Genomic DNA, 25,128 nt, shown 5'->3' with positions numbered 1-25,128 from the left:
AATCGTTCTCTTCTTAACGACCCATCAATCGAAATAACGCATAACTATGGTTGAGAAAATCGAATCAATCCAGCAGTTCCGAGAGCTTGTATGTCAAAATGCCGCTGATTGCAATGTAATGTCTGGCTAACTTATACATCGCAGATCAACGGCGATGTACCTGTCGTCATCGATTGCTATGCGGATTGGTGTGGGCCATGCAGAATCATTTCCCCTAGATTTGCAGAGTTGTCGGGTCAATATACGCAAGTGAAATTCTACAAGCTCAATGTTGACGAACAACAAGACATCAGCAGCGAACTTCAAATCCGATCGGTCAGCGTATTGCACCATTAGTGATCTGTATTAAGATGCTAAGACCCCTGTATTCTTCAGATTCCAGCGTTCTTTGTCTTCCGTAATGGAAACAAAACTGAGGAACTTGTCGGGGCTAACCCCAGCGCACTGAATGTTCGTACCTGTAGGTCTTTGGCTGGTGGTCCTAGCTAACTAGTTGTGCAGGCTCTCGTGGCGACCGCTTCCTCTTTAGTTGCATAGTTTTGCTTTGGGTCTGTCGTCGTAGAGCTCTTGACTGCTCGTCACTTATTAGCTTGTGTATGTAAGATAAACAATATCCGTAGGAAACCCCAGTCCAGAAAAGAATCTGAAGTTTGTACTCGTCATTTGGGAACGAGTGTAGAGATGGACAGGCCCAATGGTGATGTCATCATGGAGTAAAGTTAGAACATGTTTATTGTTTCCTGGGGCCATCCCTATGCATTATGAACCAACCCCCAATAAATAATTAGGCAACGGTTTTCAGGATAGGCAAGTGTGCGAACAACATGAATGGGTACATCGTAAACGTCGCGAAATGACATGAAGCTACAATCAAACCTACAACGGCAATGAGTAACTCGCATTTGGAGACATAATAGACACCAACCAGACTGAGCTCCAGAGTCCAAACCCTCCTCGCCCATAGTTTTATTATCTGAGAGGACTCCTCAGACTGGGAGATGTCAACTTCCATGCCGTCCCACCAGCATTTACGCTACAGACTAGATCAGTCACCTAGTATTGTGAAGGGGCCAGCAGCTTACAGCAGGTTTTCTCCAGAATAGCAGTAGTTTCTGGGCAGTCGCCATCTGGTTGTAATCAATAGTCACTGGCCTTTCACCATTTGGTCCTGGTGGGTGGTGCATGATACCCGTCTTGAGGAGAACTAGAGCTATGGACGATATGCAGCATCGTGAAGGTTCTACGGCGCGGTATCCCCATTCGTCATCCCGATTGAATCCACTTGTACGAACGTCAGAGAGTTCTGTCATCTCTGCAAAGGTGAAAGTTAGTCACCTCATGCACAACATGTCAATCAGATGTTGCTCGGCGACATTATTTTCCTTGTGAACGTTGCGCTGCAAGGCGGTAAATATGTTGCGCTTCTCGATTATATGCTGCCCGCATCGGCGCTTGATTTCTAACAAAGCCTGGTTGGCAATACCATTATCGTCTGTCAATGCCTGGCCATCCGTTGGGGGAATGGCAAAATATTCAAGTTCCTCGCGAAGAACTATAATAGCTTGCTTCGTTAGAAGTGGATTCTGAGAGGCCGCGGGGCCAAAGTCTGATGGTGAACCGTCGAGCAAATGTTGCTGAGCAGCAAACAAGCCAGGGTTTGTGGCAGTTCCATAGAACGTCTCTGAGGCACTCCGAAAGAATTCCAGCACATATGAGAAACAATCCGGGTCGAACTACTCCACGGGGTGGGTTAAGGGCTTGCTACGCATCGCAGATTGAATGGGGCTTACGTCGACCCCATACACTTCTTCGTCCTCCTCGTTTTCTCCACCGTCAGAGAAAGCCGAACTCTGTCGGCTAAGTACAAGACCATTTGGGAAGAGGCACAGCAGGACAGATTCTGGTAGATTCATGATTGTCTCTCTGTCCACCGAGAAGCGCTTCCCGCGCAGGTCGAGGAGGAGCCTGGTGAGCAGCTGTGGCTGCAAGTTCGATTGGATCGGTACTTGGTGTTGTGACACCTGGGTTATTGGCGAAGATGACATCGAGGCCGCCGCCATATTGGAAACAAATGGGAGAAAGCAAAGACGACGATCTCCTGCTGGGAGTGAGCAACAACACAAGTATTGTCTCACCGAAACCTCGAGGCGACCGCCCACAACCTTGTTTGTGCCGGACAAATACTTCCGTGCCTTTCTAAACGGCAAAACATTAGCGTCGTGCCCTAATACTTGCAATTACATACTTAGTGCACTCCAGATATCATGCGCCGGAGCTTGCGCCCCTTGATGCGGCGACAGTGGAGGTATAAGCCTCGGCTGCAGACACCCTGCTGTTGGCTGCATTGCTATCTACCATCATCCACACTTTCTGCGTTCAGGAAAGCCACGCAGGTTGGTGATTTATTATATCAAATGGAAGTAGGCAACTATTCTAGGCTAACACCTATCCCGAGGGTTTCTCATTTGTAAATGACATGCTGGTAAGTGTCTGACTTAGTAACAGCTGTGCTCAGTGCTGGTCTGATGCGTCTGGTCTACCTGAATCTCAAATCGTGCCACGCAGCCTCAGATCGAATGAAATGTATTGTGGCATGTCACGCGTTGACAAAGTGGGCTTCCTCGAAGCACGTCTCGCCCCACTCTTCGAGTTTAGAAATTTCCCCAAACATCTTTGTGGGGGTGCTGAAGTTCCGAGAAGGCGCTGATGTCACATCAATAACCCCCGTTTTGGGATTTTGAGCCTTTAGGCAAGAAATTGTATTTGTAAGTAATGCATCATGTACAACCAGAAGATTCGTGCACAACCGAACGAATAACCATAACACCCATAGGAACCATACCGCTGGCCGCGAGCCCCGATTCTAAGACATCGATTACATATTCTTAACCAACCGCTAAAAACGGTGATATCAGCGTGAGCACATTTCCGAATATGCACTCGGACATAACTTACTACGAGTTGTGAATGATCAGCACCAATAAGGTCGCCCACCTGGACACCCTTTTTGAATACCTTAAATGCTGGCAGCTGTGGAATGTGATTGAGCCGAAAGGTCATCAGATCTAGACTGCGACCTACGTTTCGGACACCCAGGGCCAGGGCAACATCTCTTACGTCTTCGATATCCAGGCGGTAAAACTGCGCCGCTGGGTTTTGTGCTGCCAGTTGCTCGAAGAGTGGTGACATGGATCGACACACCCCACACCATTCGGCCCAGAACTCGACAATAACGGGTCTGTTACCGTTAATCTGGTTCCGGCGACGTCAACGCCTATGGCGTCATAGAAAGCCGTACGATCCACTTACCACGGACTCGAAGTGAGCAAGGGAAGTGAGGAAGGTGACAGGCATGGTCTCCGAAGTGGGCAGTTGGTGGCAGGGGTTGTCTTACTGACCGTTATTCCACCACACGATGTTTTATACCTGACCTCCCAGAGAGATGGCTCGACCACCATGGTTGTGTGGCTTGCTTATCCGCTCCACTCTCAACGGTAGATCGTCGTTCAAAGAGGAAGGTATTCGTCGACATTAAGGCTACCGGCCAGGCGGAATGTGCGTGCTTTCATTTCTTTCACTTCCGGCGTCTGCGGGACGGTGCAGACAATTCCTTGATGCATCGATTACTTGGACCGATATCCTGATGAAATCTCGGTCTCTTTTCACGCCGCAGACACTTGGCCCACCAAGATTTCCGACTTAAGCAGCAAGAGGCAAGGCGACAATCATTGACAATGCAGGGAGCATAATGACCGTCGCGTGGCCAGTATCGCTGAGTTCGTTTCCAAGTCGTAGATGGATGTCATATCTGTTCAGGACAATTTTCAACTGGCCGCCGGCGACCTGTTTCACATCTCGCCACTTCGATGACCACTGCACTGACTTCCATTGATAAGTCCTTCTTAGCGTTTCGCCAACACTCCACAGCATGCTGAAGACCGTCAGCAACTCTGAACACGACGGCCTTTCCACGTTAGTCAAGGAGATCACGTTGGCGATAACTTACTTACCCTTTCTTGGTGACCAAGTGTATGACGGCGATCCGGCGGACCTTGCATCCGGTCAATTAGCTTCCTCCGATGTTTGGATGATGCAAGTGCTCTTTGCCTCATTGCTTGTGACGGAGGATGGTGTGTCTTGGTCAGTCTTGAGATATGATGCCACACTCTTAATTTCACATCTACCTGACAAGTGGCCGACGGGAGCCCTGATACTTTGAGCGCGACTGGCCATGCTCTGTGATACCAACCTCTCGCTAATAGCTAATGCCGCGGCATGTCGAAATGTAAACCGCTTGCAGCACAGATGAGATCTTCGATTCTTCGTAGATGAGATATACGACTCGTGGTGAAGTTTATGACTACAAACGCATGTTCTACGTCCTGCGGTATGAAATTTAAGAGGCGGGGTAGATTTCTGTAGCGTGCACCTCGAGCTTCCTCATGTTTGATGAGTAGCTAGCCATGAAGTACTTATCAAAGCGGGTGGTCGGGACAATGAGGGGTATTGAACTCCCTTTTCTAGTCATGCCCTCGCACTGGCGGTCAAAATAAACACCCCAAATGCATCCTCTCGAGCGTGCTGTATCTGACGTTCCGAAGTGGACAGGGGTATGCACAGAGTTAACTTGACCAATCGGGATCATCGGTTTGTGTTGGATTCATTCCAGATATGCACTGCACTTCTGCTCACTGGCACCTGATTGCGATCTCCGGCCAATGATACATGAACTGAACAAACTGCGGGGGCTGGCTGGAAAAACGTAAAGGCGAGACGATTTATGGCTGGCGCCCGTATCAAGGCTGTCGCATTCATGAACGTAGTAGTGATATGAACCAATCACGATTACAATGAGACAGTTGATATGTATCGAGATGTACCGCCATATCAAAACATGAGAGTTCTCCGCGGCCAGCCCTGTGTTCGGAACCTGTGTCAGGTCCTGTCATTATTATCGGACCGTGCGCCAAACATGGATGGCATGCGCGGGCAACTAAGAAGGTTGAACATTTGAACGTTGAGTATTTGAATGTTGAACGCTGATGAGTGACCGGTGACGTAAACCGATACATCATCCTATCACCACCCTTATGGCTATCTTCAAACAGTTCCCCCCTGGGGATGGAACCATTTGACGTCAAAGGCTTCTAATATGAAGGAGAAGAGTGTGAGATGGTGCCCGGACACGCGTGGCATGCGCGTGTCTTGCCATGGGAACATGTGTAGTTACTGCTTTTCAAGAATAGTGACGCCATATAACGTTTCCGAAACCCCCCATGGTATAGATTGGGTGGAGAAGTTCAGTACAGCACTCAAACTCGCTTTTCCTGTCGAAACAATGAATTATGGAGATGTCCCTGGCTTCGAGCAATGCTTGGAAAGGATGACATATTTGGAATTCTGCCACATTGTGAAGGTGCATCGGTGTTATCCGCATCGCTTTTCCTCGGAATTGATGGGGGAACGAACAGGCAATTATGTTTCGTTTAGTCTTCAGATATACATGAAAGCGGAGTGAATTATCCCATGATCGAGGGCGTTGATGGGCTAGAATGTTGTTCGTGTATCTACCCGGTCATGACCGAGGAGTCGTTCGGCGTGTTCTCTCAAACGAGTCATATAACCCCTCATGATACGGAGGTCCCTGTAACGGGCGGACTGATGCTGGGAGAAACGACTGTGGATCAGTGAGAGAGACGAAGTTACAGCCAGTACATACAATAATCACCACCACATCAGCATTGGACCAGCGAGGTGCCCTCACTGCTTCCCGTGTGCTGGTTCTCCGTGAGGAGTAATCGGATGAGCTCATGATTCAATTAAGCAGCGGCATAACACACGTGAGATGAGATACTGCCATGAGGAAAGTAGACGGCGTGCACGACAGCGTGTCGATTGCCAACTGGCCGCATGGCTGAATCCTGCAGGGGCATGTTCTGGTTTCGAAAGTGTTCTGAACGAGTCGGTCTACATACATTGTCAAGACTCGACTGAAGTAAAGTTTGTAGTACCATTAGTGTTGAGTGGCAGGCAAGCGTGAGAGGTGACCAAACCCGGGTCGTCGACCGCCAACACTCTCAAAGTTTTGCCGCAGCCAGCGCCCCGCCTGGCATCCGCTGCCTTTCCGTTCCACCGTGTCCACTGCCACTCTTTTTTATTTTGTTTCCGTGCCATTCTCACTGGTAGATAGTCTGGATAGTTTGGTCTTAGCTGGTGGCCCTGGACCTCACCGGCACTAGCCAGCCTCATCTGTCTGTCTGTCCATCCACACACCATCATGAGTTATCAGCAACAGCGTCCAACGCGGCTGAATCGTCCTCATCCGCCTTCCCACACGGACCAACAGCGTTACGCCCAACCGACGCTCCCCCAAAGTTCCTCATCACCCAGCGCTGATTATGGTCAGCGAACACCCCTTAGTCCACGTTCCCAACCGTACATCACATTTCAAGACGCGGAGCTTGGGGACAGGCAGGAGTCGCTCGACTCGCAGCGCAGGAGAACGATGCCCTCTGCATACCAAAACCAACTGCCAACCACTCCCCAGGACCCCGAAGGTGGGGACTACGGAGATGGGGGAAAGGTCGGCAGAAAGAAGAGCCTCGTTCGGCCTGATAGAGAAAAGATAGAACCAGGCCATCGCCTATGGCATTATCGTACGCATGCCTCTCGCTTGGAGGGTGAGGACGATGGCGGCGTAGACGTTCAGCCCTCGAGTCAGTCATTAGCCAAAAAAACCACATCTCCTTTCGTTGATTCCTTCTTGCCCAAACAGCTACCGGAAACTATCCTAGGGAAAAACTTCGTCGAGGAAAGTCACTTTTAGGCCGAGAGCAAGATGTCCGAGAAACTGGGCTTGCCGCCTTCAAACGTGGAGCGACTCTCCGGCGGAAACGGCCACCCTCAGCCCAGTCCTCTGCACCACTCAATCCTACAGACGGCACTTCGCGTAGCTGTTTAGATCGCATGGGCCCTGGCCCGAAGAATTGCTGGTTCATATACTGCTACGTCTTAACCTGCTGGATCCCTGGTTTCATGTTTCGCGTCTGTGGTAAGTATCATTAACCCACCCTGCTCGTACCATCATAGAATTTGGCCTGCAGGGATTCGAACGCCAGAACAGCAGCGTGCTTGGAGGGAGAAAATGGGACTGATCTTCCTCATTTTAATGGAGATGGCCGCCGTAGGATTCATTACATTCGGGTTCACAGAGGCCGTCTGCGGGACGCCGCCGAACAGATACCATCAGGGACAGATCAGCAACGCTTCTGTGATCATCCACGGTTACGACTACGACTTCTCAAATTTCAAACATCCCGCCGTCGGACCGTTCAATGGGTCCACCAACCCGCTTATTACCGGGGGCTGGAACTTGGCTTCCAACGATGCTAGTTTCCTCTTTCAAACAGTGAACCAGAATTGCCTCGGCCTCATCACAAAGGCCAGTGGTTCAGCCATCAACGGTAGCAATGATCAACCGGATTGGTACTTTCCTTGCAACGTCTTCAACCCGCAATCCAACAGTCAGAACCTGACTGGTTATGGCGACTCCACCAACTGCCATATTTCCAGCCAAGCTAGGCAGGGGTTGGCTGGTATGAGACCCCAAGGGCAAGTCTACTATACGTGGGACGACCTCATTGCGTCAAATCGCAACCTCGCAGTCTATGAATCGTGAGTAAACCGAATGAATTTCATGTCCAAATATTGTTAACACTAGGGCAGTACCGTACTTGACCTAGACTTGCTACAGTGGCTAAGCAGAACGGAAGTTCAATACCCGACGCTTTTCGACGAAATGAAAAGTGCCGATGGGACTTACAATGGCAAGGACTTGACCATGATGTTCATGCGCACTGCTCAACAGCAAACTGGGAGATGTCTTCAGGATATTGTCACTGTCGGCTTTATTGACACGAATAGCATCGGCTGCGTCGCCTCTGAAGTTGTGCTCTACATCTCACTCGTCTTCATCATCGGGGTCGTCGGCATCCGCTTCGGAATGGCTGTTCTCTTCTCCTGGTTTTTCTCGTGGAAACTCGGGAACTTCCCACGTGAAACTTACGAGCAACGGATGCAACGCTCTCAGGAAATAGAGGACTGGTCAAACGATATTTACCGTCCTGCGCCAAGTGAGTATCGTCCAAATGTCTCCAAGAACGGACTCCGTCACGGAAAGGGAGGAAAGCGAAGTGCATTCCTCCCTTCAATTTCTCGCTTCACTCCGCAAGAGAACGCTCTTAAGGGCCCCAATCCACGCCCGACTACTGCGTACGGCATGCTAGACGCTCCTTACAAGCGGAACACGTCACATTCCAGTCCGAGGACAAAGGGAACCCCTCCTGATTCGCCTGCTTATCGCGCGTCCAGGAGCACAGTGTCATTCGGAGATTCTCGTTCCGGATATACAGATACTCCGTGCCCCTTCCCATTGGTCAACGTTGTGCCACAGCCTCCTCCCGACTACGAGCCATTCAATTTCCCGCTTGCACACACCATCTGTCTTGTCACAGCATATTCTGAGTCTGTTGAAGGTTTGCGCACCACCTTGGACTCCCTGGCAACGACGGACTATCCTAATAGCCACAAGCTCTTGCTGGTTATCGCTGATGGAATGGTCAAGGGTGCAGGCAACACGCTTACAACGCCCGAGATTTGTTTGTCGATGATGAAGGATTTCATTATCCCTCCTAACGAAGTCGAGCCCCATTCGTATGTTGCTATCGCAGACGGACACAAGAGGCACAACATGGCAAAGGTCTACGCAGGTTTCTACCACTATGACAGTGCTACCGTCGAACGGTCAAAGCAACAGCGCGTCCCAATGGTAGTCGTCGCCAAAGTCGGTAACCCGCTCGAAGCCAATGACCCTAAACCCGGTAACCGCGGCAAGCGTGACAGTCAGATCGTCCTCATGGCTTTCCTTCAGAAAGTCATGTTTGATGAGCGAATGACTACATTTGAATATGAATTCTTCAATTGCATTTGGAGGGTGACGGGTGTGAGCCCTGATCGATACGAGCTGGTGCTTTGTGTGGATGCAGATACCAAGGTCTTCCCTGATTCGCTCACTCGTATGGTGTCATGTATGGTCGTCGATGTTGAGATAATGGGGTTGTGCGGCGAGACCAAGATCGCCAACAAGGCAGATAACTTTGTCACCATGATGCAAGGTGAGTGTCATTAGAAGCACTGACTGCTCGTGTACTGATGCTTTCTGCCTCGTAGTCTTTGAGTACTACATCTCGCATCATATGACTAAGGCGTTCGAGGCTATGTTCGGAGGAGTAACATGTTTGCCAGGTTGCTTCAGCATGTACCGGATTAAGGCGCCGAAGGGCGACAGCGGTTATTGGGTTCCAATCCTTGCGAATCCCGATATCGTGGAACACTACTCAGAGAACGTCGTTGACACACTCCACAAGAAGAACTTGCTTCTACTGGGTGAAGATCGTTACCTCACCACTTTGCTCTTGAAGACCTTCCCTCGCCGGAAGACGATGTTCTGCCCTCAGGCAGTCTGCAAGACGATAGTCCCTGACACGTTCCAGGTACTCCTGTCGCAAAGGCGTCGTTGGATCAACTCTACTATTCACAATCTTGCTGAGCTCGTTCTTGTACGTGACTTGTGCGGCACTTTCTGCTTCTCGATGCAGTTTGTCGTTGGAATGGAGTTGATGGGTACACTGGTTTTACCTGCTGCGATCAGTTTCACGCTCTACCTGATCATCGTTTCCATCATTCCTGGTGGCACGAACACGACCATCCCTCTCATTCTTCTGGCCATTATCCTTGGTCTTCCTGGTCTCCTCATTGTCATCACGTCTCGCAAGGTTGCGTACGTTGGCTGGATGCTTGTGTATCTGGTCTCTCTCCCCATATGGAACGGGCTCCTCCCAGCTTACGCCTTCTGGCATTTCGACGACTTCTCGTGGGGACAGACAAGGCAGATATCTGGCGACAAGGGCGGTACTCATGCTGATAAAGAGGGTGAATTCGATTCGTCGCACATTGTCATGAAGCGTTGGGCGGAGTTTGAGCGCGAGCGACGGTGGAGGAACGGCATGCAATCTCGCGATTCTTCTGCACTAGACAAGAGGTAAAGTTACCCGATTGATTTTTCCGTTTTTATTTTTTGTTTGCCTTGATTGGACCGCTTTCTGACTGCTACTGGTTGGGTCCAGTAATAGATATTCGGTAGCCTCGAATTCGGACACAATCTACCCCTACTTCGAACGGCGGCCTTGATTCGTCGACCACCGAGTCGGCGCCCTCATTGCCTCACACCAGCCGACAACGACATGACAGCAATGGATTCCTGGGGATTCCAACGCCCTTGCCCGTGAATGTGCCCAGAGCGTTCCCTTCAGGGGCGTCAGCAACATCTGTGGCCCGCTCGAGCGAGGATGCAACGCACATGTCTGACATTGGTTCGAACTCACACCAGCGCCTGGTACCTAGCCCTCAGGAACAATACTCCGACGTTTTTGGTGACAGGTATTCTCCGCAATTTGATGCGCAAGTTGCACGGACAGCTGGTAACAACGGTGGTGTCCTGCGCAATCCCACCTTGTCGAACCAGTATCCTGGAGAGACGCAGAACCCATTCCGACCTACCGAAGCGCAAGTCATTTCGTACGATGAGAGTTATGGATACACCGCTGAACCAGAGGAAGTACCTCCTCCGCCGCCTAGGCAGACGCGTGGTGTGAGCTTGTCGGACAACGGTCCTGTCCGTGGACCAGATGTCGTACGGAGGGTGCCGCGCCAAGGAAGACGGTCATCTTCGCAGGCCCCTCAAAATCGGTATTCGCGAGCCTCCACTGCGTTTAATTTGCCGCCAGGAGCAGCTCCACCACAAGCTGGAGGAGCCTACTAACGGTCGATGGTCGCTTGGTTCCCCACCTACTTTTCCTTGGCTTTAACGGCTCGAAAGGTTACAGCGCTGTCATTTATGTGGGACCTCTTGCCCTTTACTTTCTAGACGACGGGTCGACCGATTCACACTGCACATCATAGTACATGTTAAAGATGATGTTACATACGGACTTCGCAGGCGCATTTGTCATATGATACCTCATGACTCCATCCATCTCTCCTTACGGCGATTGGGCACTCGTTTCTTTTTTTTTCTTTTCTTATACTTTTTCTATCGTACAACTCGCGGCTCCCGCATTATCGAGTGATGCCATGCACTCACATTTGCCGCCCGATTATAACAATTTCTCTGGTGTGTAAAACTGGCTGATTTTCCGAACGATGAATGGATAGATTTCTGTTTATCCGAACTGCATCAGAGAGACGGGGAATGACGGAATCGCGGTCACGACCAGTCGGTGACGGGTTTAAACAGGTTTAGACCATTTTTTCGCTTCCTGATGTGGTAGGCTTCATGTCTGCAATATCAGTGCTTTGCGTCACCTTTTGACTGAATTCTGGGACGGATTAACGTTGCTTCTACGTCGAGTAAGACGATGAGCCTTGTCTAGTAGTGAACAACCTTGTACCCTACCTGACCAGAAGGCCGAGGCAAAGAAACTTAGGGGCCCAGCCTGTGCAGTACCAAAAAGCACTGATTGGCATCTCAGGCCCTCTCAAGTTCTACTTGAATAGGTGGTTTATTTTTACGAATCTAAGCTGCACACACCGTCGCAGACCTATACCCAGTGAGCGGGGACCACATGATTTGTATGAATGCTTGAAGGTTGCACTTATGACAAACGTCTGCTGCCAGTGCGAGCTTTATGCCTACCCGAAGTGTTCGGTTATGACTAGTAGAGCAAGCACCAACTAGTGAAATATTGGGAATCGAGGCACAGGGGCTTCAGCGATAGAACCTCCAAACTCGCATCTCGAGCAAGTCGTGCCACGCACAGTTCGCCGTCATCGCTGAAACGTTGGTGTCGTTGCTATGCCGGGGTAGACGGGGCAGTCTCAGGACGCAGAATGAACGTTGCGTTGCAAATTAGTGAAAACATTTGCCATCGTAACCAGGTTATCTGACGCACTGCGATTGCCGGCGGCACGTGTTAATGAAGTTAGCATGCGAAAACTAGGATTCGGGCGAAGATCAGGGTATCTGATCCGGTTCACTCCCATAAAACGATGCCTGGACCCCTGGAACATACTATATGTCTGTGAGGTGGAAACTGGTGCAGAAACTCATCAGAAAGGCTGGGCAGTGAGGGCCCGCTTGTCATGGAGAAAACCAGGACTTGAAGGTCGGTATGCTGAAACGTATCCCTGCAGAATTAATGCTAGGGCATGAAACAAAAGCTCTTACAAGTCACGCCACTAATAGTCTTCGCAGCTGCAGTATCCAATGTCTACCTCATCGCGGTGATGGCGGGCCAACTATAATAATTCACCTGTGCAGCACCTGATTAGTATGACCGAGCAATATAACCCCGTTAAGTCGTGAGCCTGTCGGCAGTGGCGATGCGAAAGTACCAAAAAGCATTGATAGGCCTAGGCATCTCGAGCTCTATCAGGAATTAATGTTTAGGTGTAAACGCAAGGGAACAAAAACAGAACAAACACACGACGCCAACGAGAAGTTGGCACCGACAGCCACCAAATAACCTATCGACCAAACAAGCGCTGCAGGGCCTCTAGAGGTACAACCCGAAGAGCACGGTGAGTGTGAAGGAGAGTGGAAAATAGCACCCCCGTGGCCAGCCCTCGTGCTGGTCCCGGTTTTGAAGATCCCGCTGATCCGAGCTCACACGCCAGACATGTGATTCCTGCAGTCTCCGCTGCGTCAGGGGGTTCTGTTCTTCTCTCATTCCCAGATAACATGTCATAACCTCGAATTTCGAGAACTATATCCATATCTAACAACACAAAACAACTGCATGTTCTGCAGAGAGACAACGTAGAGTCATGTCCGTTGGAACTTTGGAGGCGAAGACGCCAGATTACCATCCCTTGGACTGACGCTGAACAGGCTGTTCCGAGAATCGTTGCCATATCCCGAAACTGACAGTTATCCAACCAATTCATCTATCGCCCCCTAGCTGACAGACCGCCGTTCCGGTCGGTGTCCCGTCTCAGGTACTCCTCCCGCTCCATTATGGGACCAAATTGAGGCAAGGTAAGGAGGTTTTCCACCCAACGACCATTGATCCGAAGCTGTTCAGCCATCAGTAGAATCTGACCATCGGTAGCAAACTGTCATGGTTCCACCACTGGGAGTGTAACCCTGTTGAGTTCATAGCCAGCGTTCTGCGGGCACGTCAGTACTATATAAACTCATCTGATTTCGCCATTGAAGCAGCAACGGACTCAGACACAACATGTCTTCCACTACTTTTACCATGCACGCAGCGGGCTACGATAATCTGCTGGCAGTTTATCGCTCGACTTCTATCCTTAGCGTCCTCGCAGGTATCGCCGGTGTCTTGGTTCTACGCAGTACCTTGCGCGCAGCTCGAAGGAAACTCAAGACCACCAGCCTTCGTGGACCACCTGGCACGCACCCCATATTCGGGGCATCGAAGGACCTCTTCGAGTCACCGGACACGGGGGAGATCTTTGAAACATGGGCCGAGGAATATGGTGTGGCCTACGAGGTTCCGACGAGTTTCGGCGGGAAGAAGATCATGTTATGCGATCCAAGAGCCCTCGCACACTACTATGCCCGGGAAACCTGGACATACTGTACTAACTGATTCGACCAGAGTATTCCTCGAACGCGGGGTATGTTCTACTACAACAGTTCCTTGCATGTTCCGCTTACAACTCGACATCCAGTTCGGAAGAGGGATACTGTGGTCGCACGGGGAAGATCACAAGAGGTAACTCCAGTATTCCCAACGCCGAGATGACGTACTTACCCTTGTTCCTCAGACAACGCAAGTCTTTATCGCCTGCATTCAGCCACGCCGCCCTGCGAAAGCTTTCCCATATATTCTATAACTGTGCTCACAAAGTAAGGCTTACCAAATTTGTTCGACTTGTTTTCGGAAACTGAGCATTGATGGCCTAGACGAAAGCTGGTTGGGACGCTCTGATCGACATGAGTGGCGGTGAAAGTGCTATCATCGAAATCCAAGATTGGATGAACCATATCTCGTGAGGCAATCACCGTCGTATTTGTTAAATTTTCGTCTGAACACTTGCACCAGTCTCGACACCATTGGCATGGCCGGGTTCTCCCATGATTTCGGTTCTCTCGACGGTAAACCTGCCACAATCCAAAAAGTGTTCAGTGCCTTCGACGCGTCGGCTAAGCAATCGTTCCTTGATATTGCCGTCGTCCTCTTCGCAGAAGTGTTCCCTGTGTTTTCTTACATACCGGTGTCATGTGTTCAATCACTCACCGACATGCAAGAAACGTTGTCGGGTGTCGCAAAGAATCTCCTAGAGAGGATGGAGAGAGAACAGAAAGAGGGAGTTATTGATGGAAAAGAGGACAAGTCGATCATCGGAGTGCTTAGTACGTCATCTCGCTACGATTGGAGGTCAGACTTACGGAGGAACTTCCATAGTTAAAGCTACTGAGGCCGAGGGCGGACGGCATGTGACCCCCGAAGAAGTGCTATCGTCGGTGAGTAAACGGTGAAACTACTCCTGACAAGTTATCACTTACAAGCCGGGATCACCAGATGAAAGAGTTACTTCTTGCTGGTTACATCACTACATCGAGTGAGCCCTTCGTTTTAGCAAAGGTTGTTGGCAAGCCTAACGGGCTTTCCAGATAGCTTGACCTGGGCGTTGGTTGAACTCGCCCGCAACCCAGACATCCAAAGCAAGTTGCGGGACGAGCTCTTGGCCTTTGGTTCCGAGCCAACCTACGACCAGTTGCAGAGTAGCCAGACACTTCCTTACCTCGACGCTGTGGTACATGAGTCCCTCCGCATCCATCCCCCCTTGACAGATTTTGTCCGCGTGGTAAGTCAACTTGAAAACAAGTCGTATCCCCTCCCTTTGACCTTCATATCACTCTCCCAGGCAGCAGAGGATGACGTTATCCCTCTCTCGGAACCTGTCATTACCAAGTCTGGTCAGGCCGTCAACAGCATCTCAGTAGCACGTGGCACGAGAATCGGGTTACCCTTGGCATACACCAACCGGTCGACTGCCATCTGGGGACCAGACGCGAAGGTCTTCCGCCCAGAACGTTGGCTTGAGAGAGATGGCATCCCGAAGAAGGCACAGGATGTCCAAGGATACCGTCACCTCTTGACCTTTGCTGATGGGCCAAGGAATTGTCTCGGAAAGGGCTTTGCAGTGTCCGAGATTAAGGTGGGTTCGGGATTGCCGCATGCTCAATTGGGGTATACTAATACACCTCTGCATAGGCGGTGTTGTCGGTACTGGTAAAGAGTTTCACATTCGAGATGAGAGATGGTCCCGACACGCAAATTGAGCTGTGCAGAGGAATACTGCCCAGGCCCCGAATAGTCGGTGAAGAAGGCACGGCGATGCCATTGCGCGTGACCCGGTACGAGGGTTTTTAATGCATTGATATAGGACGACGGCGGGGCCGTCATCCGCTGTAATACCCGTAACCTCCGTCCGGTGATGGGCGATCATATATACACTAGACCGCATACATATACGTACCTATACTTTGATACCATAAAGCACCATGTAACTCTGTTATGTAACTGGAGTTCCTTAGCGTATTTTTCCCGATACACACACTTTCCTTCGTCCCGAAAAGGAAAAGCTTGAGTGGGTTTGCACGGAAACCAAAGTGCCTGAAGTATCTCCCAATAGGGGCTATCTCAGACAGCTTACATAAGCAGGATTGGTCGAATTCGCTTATATAAGCAGCGTTTTTTTCGTTCTTTTTTGACAATAGCCTCACGCAGAGGATGCCCCGGCATCGAGACCCAACAAATGGCAGCGTATCGAGTCCGACGAACCAACTGCCTTGAGAAACTCACCCAAGAATGCGAAAGACAAAAAGAAGGGGGAAGCGGCACTGGAACGAGTTGAGGGTAAAACTTCGATTTCCTCAAGGTACCGCATCTCCGGAGAAGACCGCGTTTTGGGCAAATGAAATGGACTCCCCGCATCTCATCTTCCTACCCAATGAGAAGAGCAGCCCAAGACTGGAGGTTAGACCTAGGATGACACAACTGACAACGCTGTGTCAGTGGATGAAACGACAGGGATCTGACCACGAGGATGGTCCTTCATTCCTTCGGCACCTTTTTGCAGAGACATACCGCGCTGCATTCTAACGTTTGGTGAACTATAGCAAGTGAGTAATTCGTTCCTTGATTGTTTTCTGAGGCATGTCGTCCGTGATGATAAATAGCATAGGGACATCAGATTCCTAAGGAAAAAGATGAACCTCAGGGAATAACCCGATAGTAGAAATTATCTGATTTACATTTGGTTTCCTTCCTCCTCGTTGGCTGGGCACTTATTTTTCTTCCTCAGGTGCACATATCGATCGACACCGCCCCTTAAAAACAAGGTCTGGCCTATGGTCAAGTTCAAACAGCCATCTTCTGCACTCGGTACTTATAAGGCCCTTGACGATTGTTCTTAGGTCCTCGCTATGTCGCCATTGATGTGCAGTAGTCTAATATATTCTGTGTTATGCTCTAGACTGAGGTCGCGGCTTTGTATATCGTAGATCCATTGTGCATCTGCGAGGCGGACTATTCTGAATTCCATTGAGTCTGACGATGGGGCTGTGAAACTTGTGGGTGCAGGTCAATCAAAAGTCATTGGCTCGATCGGATACGACTATTCCCATCAAGAACATCGCAGAGACGAATGGAGGCTGATTGATGGTAGATTAAGATAAAAATACACTTCAGTCTACCACTGTACAATTGTGATTCCCATGTGTTGCAACGTTTCCCTTGCATGGCTATGGTTCATTCGGGCAGTCACGACCGGTGGGTTTTGCCGCGCGTAAATGGCGCCCTCCAGCAAGCAACCACCACTTCAGGCCAATTATGATTGTCGATGGTGCTGGCAAACGCGACGAGCTGCCTTTTCCGCTGGAGGTGCGCAGCCTGACACTTCAGTCAAAGAATCACAAACGATCAACTCAAAGAGTAGGCATCCAACGATTATAATTCCTGTTAGCTACACATTATCTTTACGGGTCGTAGGTTGTTCGTGAACTCTGCAATGCTTCCATGTGAATCTAGCTCATTATGCGCAAATCAATATATCAACGATCATCGTCTGGCGTAACGTAGGAATCGGGATGCGACTAGTAAAAAAAAGTCATCAGTGAGGAATGGGAGGCCACAGCCGAAAATGGCAACTCACTGATGGTTGCGAGGATGTTGAAGACGAAGTACGCGAATAGAATGAAGACATCCCGCCAACGGTTGCTGAAGCTAATATTAAGCGGTGTGAAGTATTCGTCTCCGACCTATCGCTCAAACATGAGTCGCCTTGGATTAAGAGCACAAAGTAAAACTACCTTATACTGGCAATATTGACATGCAGTAGTTGCATTCGGGTTGTTGAGATAGCCACCGAACGCATCGACGAATTCACCAGCCCATTCAAAGCACGTCTGGCTAGTGGGCGGGTTGAATACGGCGAACTCGTCTGAGGCACAAACGATGGGTAGCCCACTGCGAATTATTATGCGTTCGTGTTAGCGCATACCAGGGCCAAGAGTTACATATGAAGAACGAACTTACTGGAGTTCTGTAGACAACATTGCGGAAAGCATCCGAGTGAATGGATCGAGTTGATATAGCCAATCCCTCCAGAAAGGGATAAGGGAGGGATAAGGAATCGTAACACCACAGAAAATTGCTAGCACTACGGCGGAAAAGGGCACAAAGAGGACACCGATTTGAATAGAGGGCGACAGTGACCCAAGAAGTTGTCCAAAGGAAACGCCGAAAAATTCTATGAAAATTGCTACAAGCAGCTGGAAGCCAGTCCCATTGGTGCCAGTGGCCCCTATAATTTTCGGTGTTAGTTTCCACAAACATTAACTAGTAGCATGGACTTTACCTTTACCGAAACCCATGGGGTACACCTGCAAATGCGAGCTCAGCGAATTGTATACGCCACGAACCTCATACGTACCATAAGTACCCAGTACACGGTGGCACACAGGATAGAGTACGGGACTTCACCCAGGAGCTGAGCAATGGCGAAAACGTATGGAGAATATATTCTGCTGGATGCCTCCCGAATGAAAGTAACTGATAAAATTGAACACATCAGAATGAGACCATAGGATGAATCAAAACACATACGTCGATTGAGTATAAAGAGAGGCACCAGTTGCGTCATGATGATTGGTGGAAGCACAGCAAGCCAGTAACTAGCCGAAAAATTAGAGTTCATTGCAAAAATCTTTTGCGATCCACAGAAATGCTCACATTCCGAATACGCGATACTGCAGATCGCGCACACTATTCCCAAGTTGCAGGAACGACAATGAGATGCAAAGCGAGAATATCGCATGTACGAATAAGCGGCTGAAGACATAGTCGGGAGACCGCCATAAAGCCATGTTGTTTCGCTGTACGACCACTTTGAGTTGATAAAAGAACGACGTAGCGTCTGCATACAACCGATGCCATTGTAAGGAAGAGAGAAATGTCAAAATAGGGTAAACAGCTCACAGGTCTGTGTCTTCCCCTCAGGCGGAGCGGGCTTCGCAAGTGCCTGGGCCTTGATCTCGACAATCTCCTCACGTACACGCCTGTACTCTGCAGAATCGAGCCAGACGTCCTTCCAATCCCGAGGGCCAACCCGAGGGGACAATCCAGCACCAATAGCCTCGAGCATGTACTCCGCTGGGTTCACGTTTGACGGGCATTGTGCGCCGTGCCGTGCAAAGTACTCGCGAATGACGTGCGAGTCCTTACCAATGTCACCGAAATAAACCGTCTCACCCCCGGACTCGAGCAGTAACAGACGGTCAAAGCTTTCAAAGAGCAAGCTTGAAGGCTGATGGATGGTACACAGAATAGCTTGGCCTTGATCAGCAAGCTTCCGTAGGAAACGGACGAGATTCCATGCACTCTGACCGTCCAACCCGGAAGTAGGTTCGTCCAAGAAGAGAAGCAAAGCCGGTTTGCTAGCAAGCTCGACACCAATGGTAAGTCGTTTCCTCGCTTCGACACTTAAGCTGAAAACGAGCGCTTCCGTAAGGTCCTGAAGCTCCAAAAGTTCAATTATCTCCTCGACATATTGGTTCTTCTCCTCGATAGAGACTTCTGCAGGTTGACGAAGGTATGCGGAAAAGCGCAATGCCTCTCGCACGGTAGCGGTTCCTTCATGAACGTCCATTTGTTCCGCTGGTGATTTGATTAGATCCCGCGTCACAAGATTTGATTCCATACACCTTACCGTAAGCAGTGCCGCGAGCGAAATCGGGACCGAGAGGCCGGCCATCGACTAGCACGTCGCCTGTGACCACGCCGATATTTTTTCTTTGGGCGAGCACATCGAGACATGTCGTTTTCCCTGGAAATCATTAAACCGGGGGTTGATATGGAAGTAGGTAACACTACCTGCACCGGAGGCACCCATGAGCGCCGTGAGAGTACCTGGTTTCACGTAGCCGCAGATATCGTGCAACAATCTCCTGGTTCCGCCTGGAACAGGCACAGTGTAATTCAGGTTTTCCCACGTAAACACCTTGCGATGGGCATGAGGATTTTCGTTTCTGCGAAATCAGATCAATATCAGTAGAAAAAGAAGATAACAAAACGCACTCCGCATCTGCAAGTCGCTCTTTCCCCTCAGCCTTCTCATCTTCTATGTTTTGTTTCTCGTTGGCGCGAGCAGCCTTCTTCTCGCGCAGAGCGTCATTGAGTCGCTTCGTCTCAGCGTTTTCCTTGGCAAAAATATTGACAGAAGTGCCAGGAACTTTAGGCTGACAACGAGAGTTATTGAAAAAAAAACCAACATCACGACGCTATTTGATACGCACTGAAAACAACTCGATTACGACGAGCTGCGTAAATAAAAAGAAGACGATGAAGGCCACAGTCACGACTAGGTTGCGCCGCCAGATGTCAGCTGTATTAAGTGCGAAACCCGCTTCGAGGTAATCTTTCCCTGGAATCACGTCGCTGCCCGGCTGTGCACCAAAAAGAGTACAAACTTGGTTGGGTCCGAGATCATTGCTGTAAACACGGTCAGTTGATGCCGGACGCCACCATACAGTTCAGAATACAAACGGATATATATTCATCCCTGGACCATTACGGGGGACGACGGAGTCTCCGTCGCACGTATACTGGGAGAATTTGAGCTAAATGCCTGCATGAGTTCAGCACAACCACTTACACTGGTGCGCATGAATTCGTTCTCCATAGCACCACCCCACGCTGCATATATTCATTATACTTTTTCTCCATGAATAAAATTTGGTTGGACTCACAATAAGAAAGCGGATTGATGTAATACTGACCACAGTTACTTTCAAGCACAGAAAGATGTAGAGAAGAAGACGTACGATCCAGAATAGCCATCGCTTCATGTTAAATGTCGGTATCGTGTATCCGGTGTACTGCATCATATTGGGAACGAAAACCGTAGCCAAGCGGAATGCACTGTCAAAGTTGACGCATAGAAGTCCTAAGGTCCGGAAGAAACCTTGCAAAGCTAGGTATCCCGTGTAGACGAAAAGGTGGAAGGTCCAGAATCCACCTGCCGAACGTGCCCTGTAACGACATGTTAAAATTCAGGCTGAATGGGAGAAAGCTGGCGACGCACAGATTCGTCATGAAATAGACGATGACATCGAAGATAAAGACCCGGACAGCAGCAATAGGGATGTCCGCAAAGAAGTTGGCCAGGACGATAGCTGCCGGCCGATAGAATCCGTAAGACGTCTACCCATCACCTCAGATACCAATTCGACGCATTCATCCACGAAACAACCAACCTGTTTGTTGACTATTGGCCTGCCGACCATTTGCAAAGGCATCTATGTCGGCTCGTAAACACTCTGAACTAACAAAAAGCTATACGACTTACTTCTGCAAATGCCTCAATTACAACGGTAAGCATGGCAAGGAAGACCACGCCTCCACGCGGGAAAGTACCACCAGCAGTATCAGGCAAGTTGAAGTAGGCCCCACCAATGACCAACGCAAGAGTCTACGCATATTTTAAGTTGCCACAACATCTGACCGAGCAACAAACTCACAATAGCAAGCATGAAGCTAGTTACCAACTGGAATCGGTCCTGGCGACGGAGCCGGAACTGACGGATAGTGAGTGCTTTTACCTGGCCAAAAAATCCGAGTGTATATGGGCTCTTCTTCGAGACGCCTCGTCTCTTATCTGCGAGCACGGCATCCCGGAAGGCTTCCTGATCAACCTTTTCTGTCTCCATCTGATAGGTGAACTCTCGGTAGGAGTCTTGGAGGTCCTTGTATATAGGAGATTTGCGCAAGGCAGCTTCAAGACCTTCGGGAGTGGAAGGCGTATTGCCTGAGGAGTGTCCGTCCGCAAACTGGCGTTCATTGGGGTCGGTGCAACCACTCAGGTAATCGGGGGTACTTTGTCGAGGCAGTGGACGATAGCCGAGGCCCTCGAAATATGAACGTGCTTCCGAAGGAGGACCAAAGTAGACCTGATGACCCTTGTCCAGTACAAGCACCTTGTCGAACAGTTCGTATATGCTCTCGCTAGCTTGGTATCTTCGAAGAAGTTCTGAATAACTAATTGGAAATATGCGCCTCGACGACTTACAGAGTCACGAAAGTGGTTTGTCCAAGGACATCTGTCATAATCCGCAAACACTTGACGAAATCCAATGCCGTAGAAGCGTCCAATCCGCGAGTCGAGTTGTCCCAACATTGGACACGGGCACGAGTGGCCATCATCTCGGCTATACTGACACGTTTACGCTCACCTCCCGAAACACCACGTACGAATGCATTCCCAACAAGAGTATCCCGGGTATGTGGTATGTTGAGCATTTTGAGTACCGCATCTTGTACTGTTTTCCTGAATTCTTTAGAAGACACGTCTGGTAGGCGACCCTTGGGGCCCGGCTGTTTTCGTAGATAGGGCGAAGTCGAGACTCTGCGCTACGGTCAGGGTTGCGATGTGAATATCATCTGCACACAGATAAGAAGCGGTCTAAAAGTAGAATGCAGCATGGGAACAGCCAGCCTTTCACGTTACCTTCTTGGTTGTAGACCACCTCGCCGCGGTAGTACTTTGCCATCTCCTCCGCGTCGATTCCAGCAGTAAAGGACATTACCGGAAACACTCGCGTAATCCTCTCTGTAGTTCGCAATAGTCTTCAAAAATGTCGTACAGCCTGCGCCTGGACAACCTAGCACAAGACACATCTCTCCAGGCTTTAGGACGCCGGATGACCTGAATGAGGTGAGCCTGAGACGTTCAAACCACAGGATGATCGATTACGCACTTGTGTAAGATGGTTCGAGTCAAAGGCCTTTTGTTCGGGAGAAAACTCATGAACAGGCCCCACAACCAAAGGAAGGGTGACATGAAAAATCCGATGACAGCATCTGAATGAAAGCTTCAGTTCGCATGCTCAACAACATGTCTCCCATGAGTACGCACCTCCGAATGTCGGCATATATGCCTGCGGAATCCACCCCACGACTGTTTCAAACACATTCTTCACGTATTATGAAGTAACCCACCTTATAACCAGCGCCGCCGATGACGTTTACCTCCAGATCCTCCCAAGTGACGCCCACGTGCTTGTGCTTTATTCCCGCTGCCTGGTTTGCATCGTTGGATGAAGTGAGGTATTCACGCAGGTCGAACGGTTGCTCGTCACCGTCTTCAGGGTCTAGTTTTCCTTTTTCTACGTCAGGAGCGCCTGTATGAGACGTCACGGAGGCAGTTTTGGATGTCAAGTTAGAGCGGTGGACATTCCGAATTTGTGAATGTCTGGAGAGCTGTCGCACGAGCTCGTCAAAAGTTTCTTCTGCCTCCTGGATGTCGACATGAGAGTTCGCTGTCGCTGTTTCCATGTGCTGGACGCCCTGCGTCATGTCAGGACCACCAAAAAAGATATTATATACTGTGTTTTTGTCCAACCAGAGGCGGGTTGTTCCGCCGGCCTTCAAATGATGGGAGGGAGAGGGGGAACTGAGGAAGCGGCGGATACACAGCGACTTCAGAACGCTTCATATATTCCATCAGTTCGTTGGTCATCCATATTTACCAACCAGTAAATGTTGCTTATGTTGCTTACAACAGCTCATCCAAGACGATCCCGATCGGATCCCGGGATAATGACTTGACAATCCTGGGTATTCACCAATGCCCGTCGGATTGGATACCTGATACAGATTGATTCAACGTGGCGGTACCGGGGTGCAAACTGGTGCAAAAGACTCACACAGAGTCACAGTATGAGCCAAGCCCAAAACCTGACTCGCATGCACGGCAACAACACGGCAATGACTGACTGACAAGCGAGTCAACCAAACCCGACAGACCATGTACAACAACACTACTCCATGGTATTTTCTCTACTAGCCCCTGACAATACAATATTTACCACCCAAGGTACTCCGAAGTGTCCCGAGGCACATAGGGTGTAAACAGGCTTATCTCGCGTTACATAAACCGAGCATGCACACATGTAAATGTATACAAAGAGAAGTGTGGAAGCTTCCTCGGCAGCTCCCCGCAAAGCCCGATCAACCCACGACAGACCTGGTTCGAGTCAAGTCATCGGGAATTACCAGTCACCAGAGGGTGGAAGGCTCTAAACTCTTAATCAGCGGGGCATCGGCTGTGATGGTGAACCGACCATCGGCATTTTCACAGCATACCTATTTCTGTTGGCCGGTACTTATCTCTGCCTCCAGGCGTGTGGAGCGGTGATGGCGATCAAACAGTTGAAACCTGTAGCCTAGTCCAGTGATTCGGAAACGGTCTGAGACCTCACATCAACTAACAGCATGCTGACAACTACTGGATCATGCACGCGTCTACGGCATGTGCGAGTGAAATTCGTTAGGCCGGTTTCACTCATGTTTTGCAACCGAAAATGAAGAACAGGGTTCAGGGGGGACACCAACTTCATGTAAAGCTGCAAGCAACCGTACCACGCCAAGAGTAATTGCGTAGTGAAGTGTTAGTAGGCATGTCTCAGTGTGGAAGTGTCGTATGTAGCGAAAATTTATGGATCGTTGGTGGTCGAAGTGCTGAGGAGTTGCAAAGAGCGCGCAACAAGTTGCTCGAGCAGCATCCTAGATTTTTCCCACGCACGACAGCAAACTTTCTAGACAATGTGCTGGACTGCGTACTGAGGTCGGCTGGAATATTCGTGGCATGACGCAAAGCAATCTGACACACCCAAAGGGTCAAGTGGTGGTGGGTAACGGTGTCAGCAGAACGTAGACGTTAGACAGCTTGCCTGTTGTGACGTAAGTGCTGGACGATCAGTCACTGAAGATGCGCCACTGGGGCTCTATTAAGTAACGAGCCTCAGAATTAACGTGCCTGGAAAAAGGGGGTTGCACAGGGCTGCACGAAACTGCATACTGCAATGTTCTTCGGGAGTTGCCGCCTTTTGGTGCATCTGGACAGAGCGGAGCCTTCGTAAACCACCAAGCGTGTTCCCGCAAATGGAACAGAAATAAGAATGCGAAATAGCCTTGTAACGAATTGGAAGTAATGTTTTACACCGCAAGCAGTTGGAACAAATTCGGAATGGTCTGAGCACCGAATCTAACTTACAGGCTGCTGACCAACAAGACATCAGCCCACGAAGAGACCGGCCTACAGATAGGCATCGAAAAAAGGTTAAATTCGAGGAACTAGTAGGTGACATGCGGTACCGCCGCCCACCCAAAGCAGATGTTGGCGCCAGTATCCATGTTCGCCGCCTTACATGGGTTTAGAAGGCAACTGGGTTGGGAGCACGCCATAGCGTTTTTTGATGGTGACGCGATGTCGCGAGTACTTGTCATCAGGCGAAAATCGCGCTAGAGGCCCCTAGGATGTGAGAAGAAAGGCTATAATACGGACTTGAACACACCTGGGTGCGCTGATTTAGTGATACTACCCTTGTCGGTCAATTTCTGGAACGGACAGTGAGACAAGCTCTCAGTCGTACGTTAAAGAAGTCACCGACGTACTTTGAGGGTATAAACCCTGTTGCCGTTCTCGTCAAGGGTATACATCAAATGCATGGTTGGAGTTCGATGATGGCGGTTGCTCAGC

At 49.8% G+C, this 25,128-nt stretch overlaps 7 protein-coding genes across 7 annotated transcripts; 3 read left to right on the top strand and 4 right to left on the bottom strand.

The window, feature by feature from the left end:
* Positions 1-46: 46 nt before the first annotated feature.
* F5J12DRAFT_781565 (putative thioredoxin) lies at positions 47-489 on the top strand (the record flags this gene model as incomplete). The annotated part of the gene is made up of 3 exons (XM_051742568.1): positions 47-88; positions 145-315; positions 376-489. The coding sequence occupies 3 exons, from the start codon at positions 47-49 to the stop codon at positions 487-489; spliced, it is 327 nt and encodes a 108-aa protein (XP_051601871.1).
* Positions 490-601: 112 nt separating this feature from the next.
* Positions 602-2,396, bottom strand: F5J12DRAFT_545798 (uncharacterized protein). The gene is made up of 6 exons (XM_051739999.1): positions 2,246-2,396; positions 1,791-2,196; positions 1,336-1,733; positions 1,083-1,281; positions 926-1,033; positions 602-876 (listed from the first exon to the last, which is right to left on the bottom strand). The coding sequence occupies exons 2-6, from the start codon at positions 2,058-2,060 to the stop codon at positions 871-873; spliced, it is 981 nt and encodes a 326-aa protein (XP_051601870.1). The 5' UTR covers positions 2,061-2,196; positions 2,246-2,396; the 3' UTR covers positions 602-870.
* A 479-nt stretch (positions 2,397-2,875) lies between these two features.
* F5J12DRAFT_890997 (thioredoxin) lies at positions 2,876-3,354 on the bottom strand (the record flags this gene model as incomplete). The annotated part of the gene is made up of 4 exons (XM_051747439.1): positions 2,876-2,896; positions 2,956-3,030; positions 3,082-3,252; positions 3,310-3,354. 4 exons carry the CDS (start codon positions 3,352-3,354, stop codon positions 2,876-2,878), a joined length of 312 nt encoding a protein of 103 aa, XP_051601869.1.
* A 2,707-nt stretch (positions 3,355-6,061) lies between these two features.
* On the top strand, positions 6,062-11,255 carry F5J12DRAFT_819669 (glycosyltransferase family 2 protein). The gene is made up of 6 exons (XM_051745243.1): positions 6,062-6,716; positions 6,776-7,051; positions 7,104-7,674; positions 7,726-9,173; positions 9,229-10,099; positions 10,291-11,255. The coding sequence occupies exons 1-6, from the start codon at positions 6,278-6,280 to the stop codon at positions 10,877-10,879; spliced, it is 4,194 nt and encodes a 1,397-aa protein (XP_051601868.1). The 5' UTR covers positions 6,062-6,277; the 3' UTR covers positions 10,880-11,255.
* Positions 11,256-13,316: 2,061 nt separating this feature from the next.
* Positions 13,317-15,638, top strand: F5J12DRAFT_766548 (cytochrome P450; the record flags this gene model as incomplete). The annotated part of the gene is made up of 10 exons (XM_051742192.1): positions 13,317-13,659; positions 13,718-13,796; positions 13,849-13,930; positions 13,988-14,073; positions 14,127-14,437; positions 14,490-14,548; positions 14,607-14,646; positions 14,699-14,892; positions 14,953-15,246; positions 15,303-15,638. 10 exons carry the CDS (start codon positions 13,317-13,319, stop codon positions 15,459-15,461), a joined length of 1,647 nt encoding a protein of 548 aa, XP_051601867.1. The 3' UTR covers positions 15,462-15,638.
* Positions 15,639-17,022: 1,384 nt separating this feature from the next.
* Positions 17,023-23,266, bottom strand: F5J12DRAFT_819654 (pleiotropic drug resistance ABC transporter). The gene is made up of 29 exons (XM_051745242.1): positions 23,152-23,266; positions 22,587-23,093; positions 22,504-22,525; positions 22,346-22,448; positions 22,170-22,293; positions 22,096-22,141; positions 22,003-22,028; positions 21,658-21,962; positions 21,110-21,605; positions 20,938-21,060; positions 20,846-20,887; positions 20,674-20,792; positions 20,414-20,621; positions 20,339-20,363; positions 20,245-20,285; positions 20,136-20,194; positions 19,886-20,081; positions 19,668-19,828; positions 19,464-19,618; positions 19,300-19,416; positions 18,570-19,247; positions 18,324-18,507; positions 18,198-18,265; positions 18,025-18,143; positions 17,950-17,974; positions 17,628-17,895; positions 17,402-17,558; positions 17,245-17,350; positions 17,023-17,185 (listed from the first exon to the last, which is right to left on the bottom strand). Exons 2-29 carry the CDS (start codon positions 22,941-22,943, stop codon positions 17,151-17,153), a joined length of 4,365 nt encoding a protein of 1,454 aa, XP_051601866.1. The 5' UTR covers positions 22,944-23,093; positions 23,152-23,266; the 3' UTR covers positions 17,023-17,150.
* A 1,123-nt stretch (positions 23,267-24,389) lies between these two features.
* On the bottom strand, positions 24,390-25,125 carry F5J12DRAFT_819638 (Nop10p-domain-containing protein). Its single transcript, XM_051745241.1, has 4 exons — positions 25,044-25,125; positions 24,944-24,986; positions 24,754-24,890; positions 24,390-24,684 (listed from the first exon to the last, which is right to left on the bottom strand). Exons 1-3 carry the CDS (start codon positions 25,095-25,097, stop codon positions 24,793-24,795), a joined length of 195 nt encoding a protein of 64 aa, XP_051601865.1. The 5' UTR covers positions 25,098-25,125; the 3' UTR covers positions 24,390-24,684; positions 24,754-24,792.
* Positions 25,126-25,128: the final 3 nt, after the last annotated feature.

Source organism: Pisolithus orientalis, assembly GCF_024613125.1.
Source record: "Pisolithus orientalis strain OTSU chromosome Unknown F5J12scaffold_8, whole genome shotgun sequence".
In the NCBI taxonomy this organism is placed as follows: domain Eukaryota; kingdom Fungi; phylum Basidiomycota; class Agaricomycetes; order Boletales; family Pisolithaceae; genus Pisolithus; species Pisolithus orientalis.
Note: the sequence above shows the minus strand (reverse complement) of the source record. Positions and strands in the feature narration are given on the sequence as shown.

What these genes read in the sequence shown, in the direction of transcription:
- F5J12DRAFT_819654 (XM_051745242.1), bottom strand. Translation starts at nt 22,943, where the DNA reads ATGACGCAGGGCGTCCAGCACATGGAAACAGCGACAGCGAACTCTCAT. An exon ending in ACGCGAGTGTTTCCGGTAAT is followed by an intron (nt 22,142 to 22,169) that starts GTCCTTTACTGC and finishes ATCGACGCGGAG; the next exon opens with GAGATGGCAAAGTACTACCG. An exon ending in CCAGGGATGAATATATATCC is followed by an intron (nt 20,082 to 20,135) that starts GTTTGTATTCTG and finishes CCGTGTTTACAG; the next exon opens with CAATGATCTCGGACCCAACC.
- F5J12DRAFT_819638 (XM_051745241.1), bottom strand. Translation starts at nt 25,097, where the DNA reads ATGCATTTGATGTATACCCTTGACGAGAACGGCAACAGGGTTTATACC. An exon ending in ACAGGGTTTATACCCTCAAA is followed by an intron (nt 24,987 to 25,043) that starts GTACGTCGGTGA and finishes TGTCCGTTCCAG; the next exon opens with AAATTGACCGACAAGGGTAG. An exon ending in CACTAAATCAGCGCACCCAG is followed by an intron (nt 24,891 to 24,943) that starts GTGTGTTCAAGT and finishes AGGGGCCTCTAG; the next exon opens with CGCGATTTTCGCCTGATGAC.
- F5J12DRAFT_545798 (XM_051739999.1), bottom strand. Translation starts at nt 2,060, where the DNA reads ATGGCGGCGGCCTCGATGTCATCTTCGCCAATAACCCAGGTGTCACAA. An exon ending in ATTGACATGTTGTGCATGAG is followed by an intron (nt 1,282 to 1,335) that starts GTGACTAACTTT and finishes CGTTCGTACAAG; the next exon opens with TGGATTCAATCGGGATGACG. An exon ending in TATTCTGGAGAAAACCTGCT is followed by an intron (nt 1,034 to 1,082) that starts GTAAGCTGCTGG and finishes TCTAGTCTGTAG; the next exon opens with CGTAAATGCTGGTGGGACGG.
- F5J12DRAFT_819669 (XM_051745243.1), top strand. Translation starts at nt 6,278, where the DNA reads ATGAGTTATCAGCAACAGCGTCCAACGCGGCTGAATCGTCCTCATCCG. An exon ending in AACCTCGCAGTCTATGAATC is followed by an intron (nt 7,675 to 7,725) that starts GTGAGTAAACCG and finishes ACACTAGGGCAG; the next exon opens with TACCGTACTTGACCTAGACT. An exon ending in CTTTGTCACCATGATGCAAG is followed by an intron (nt 9,174 to 9,228) that starts GTGAGTGTCATT and finishes TCTGCCTCGTAG; the next exon opens with TCTTTGAGTACTACATCTCG.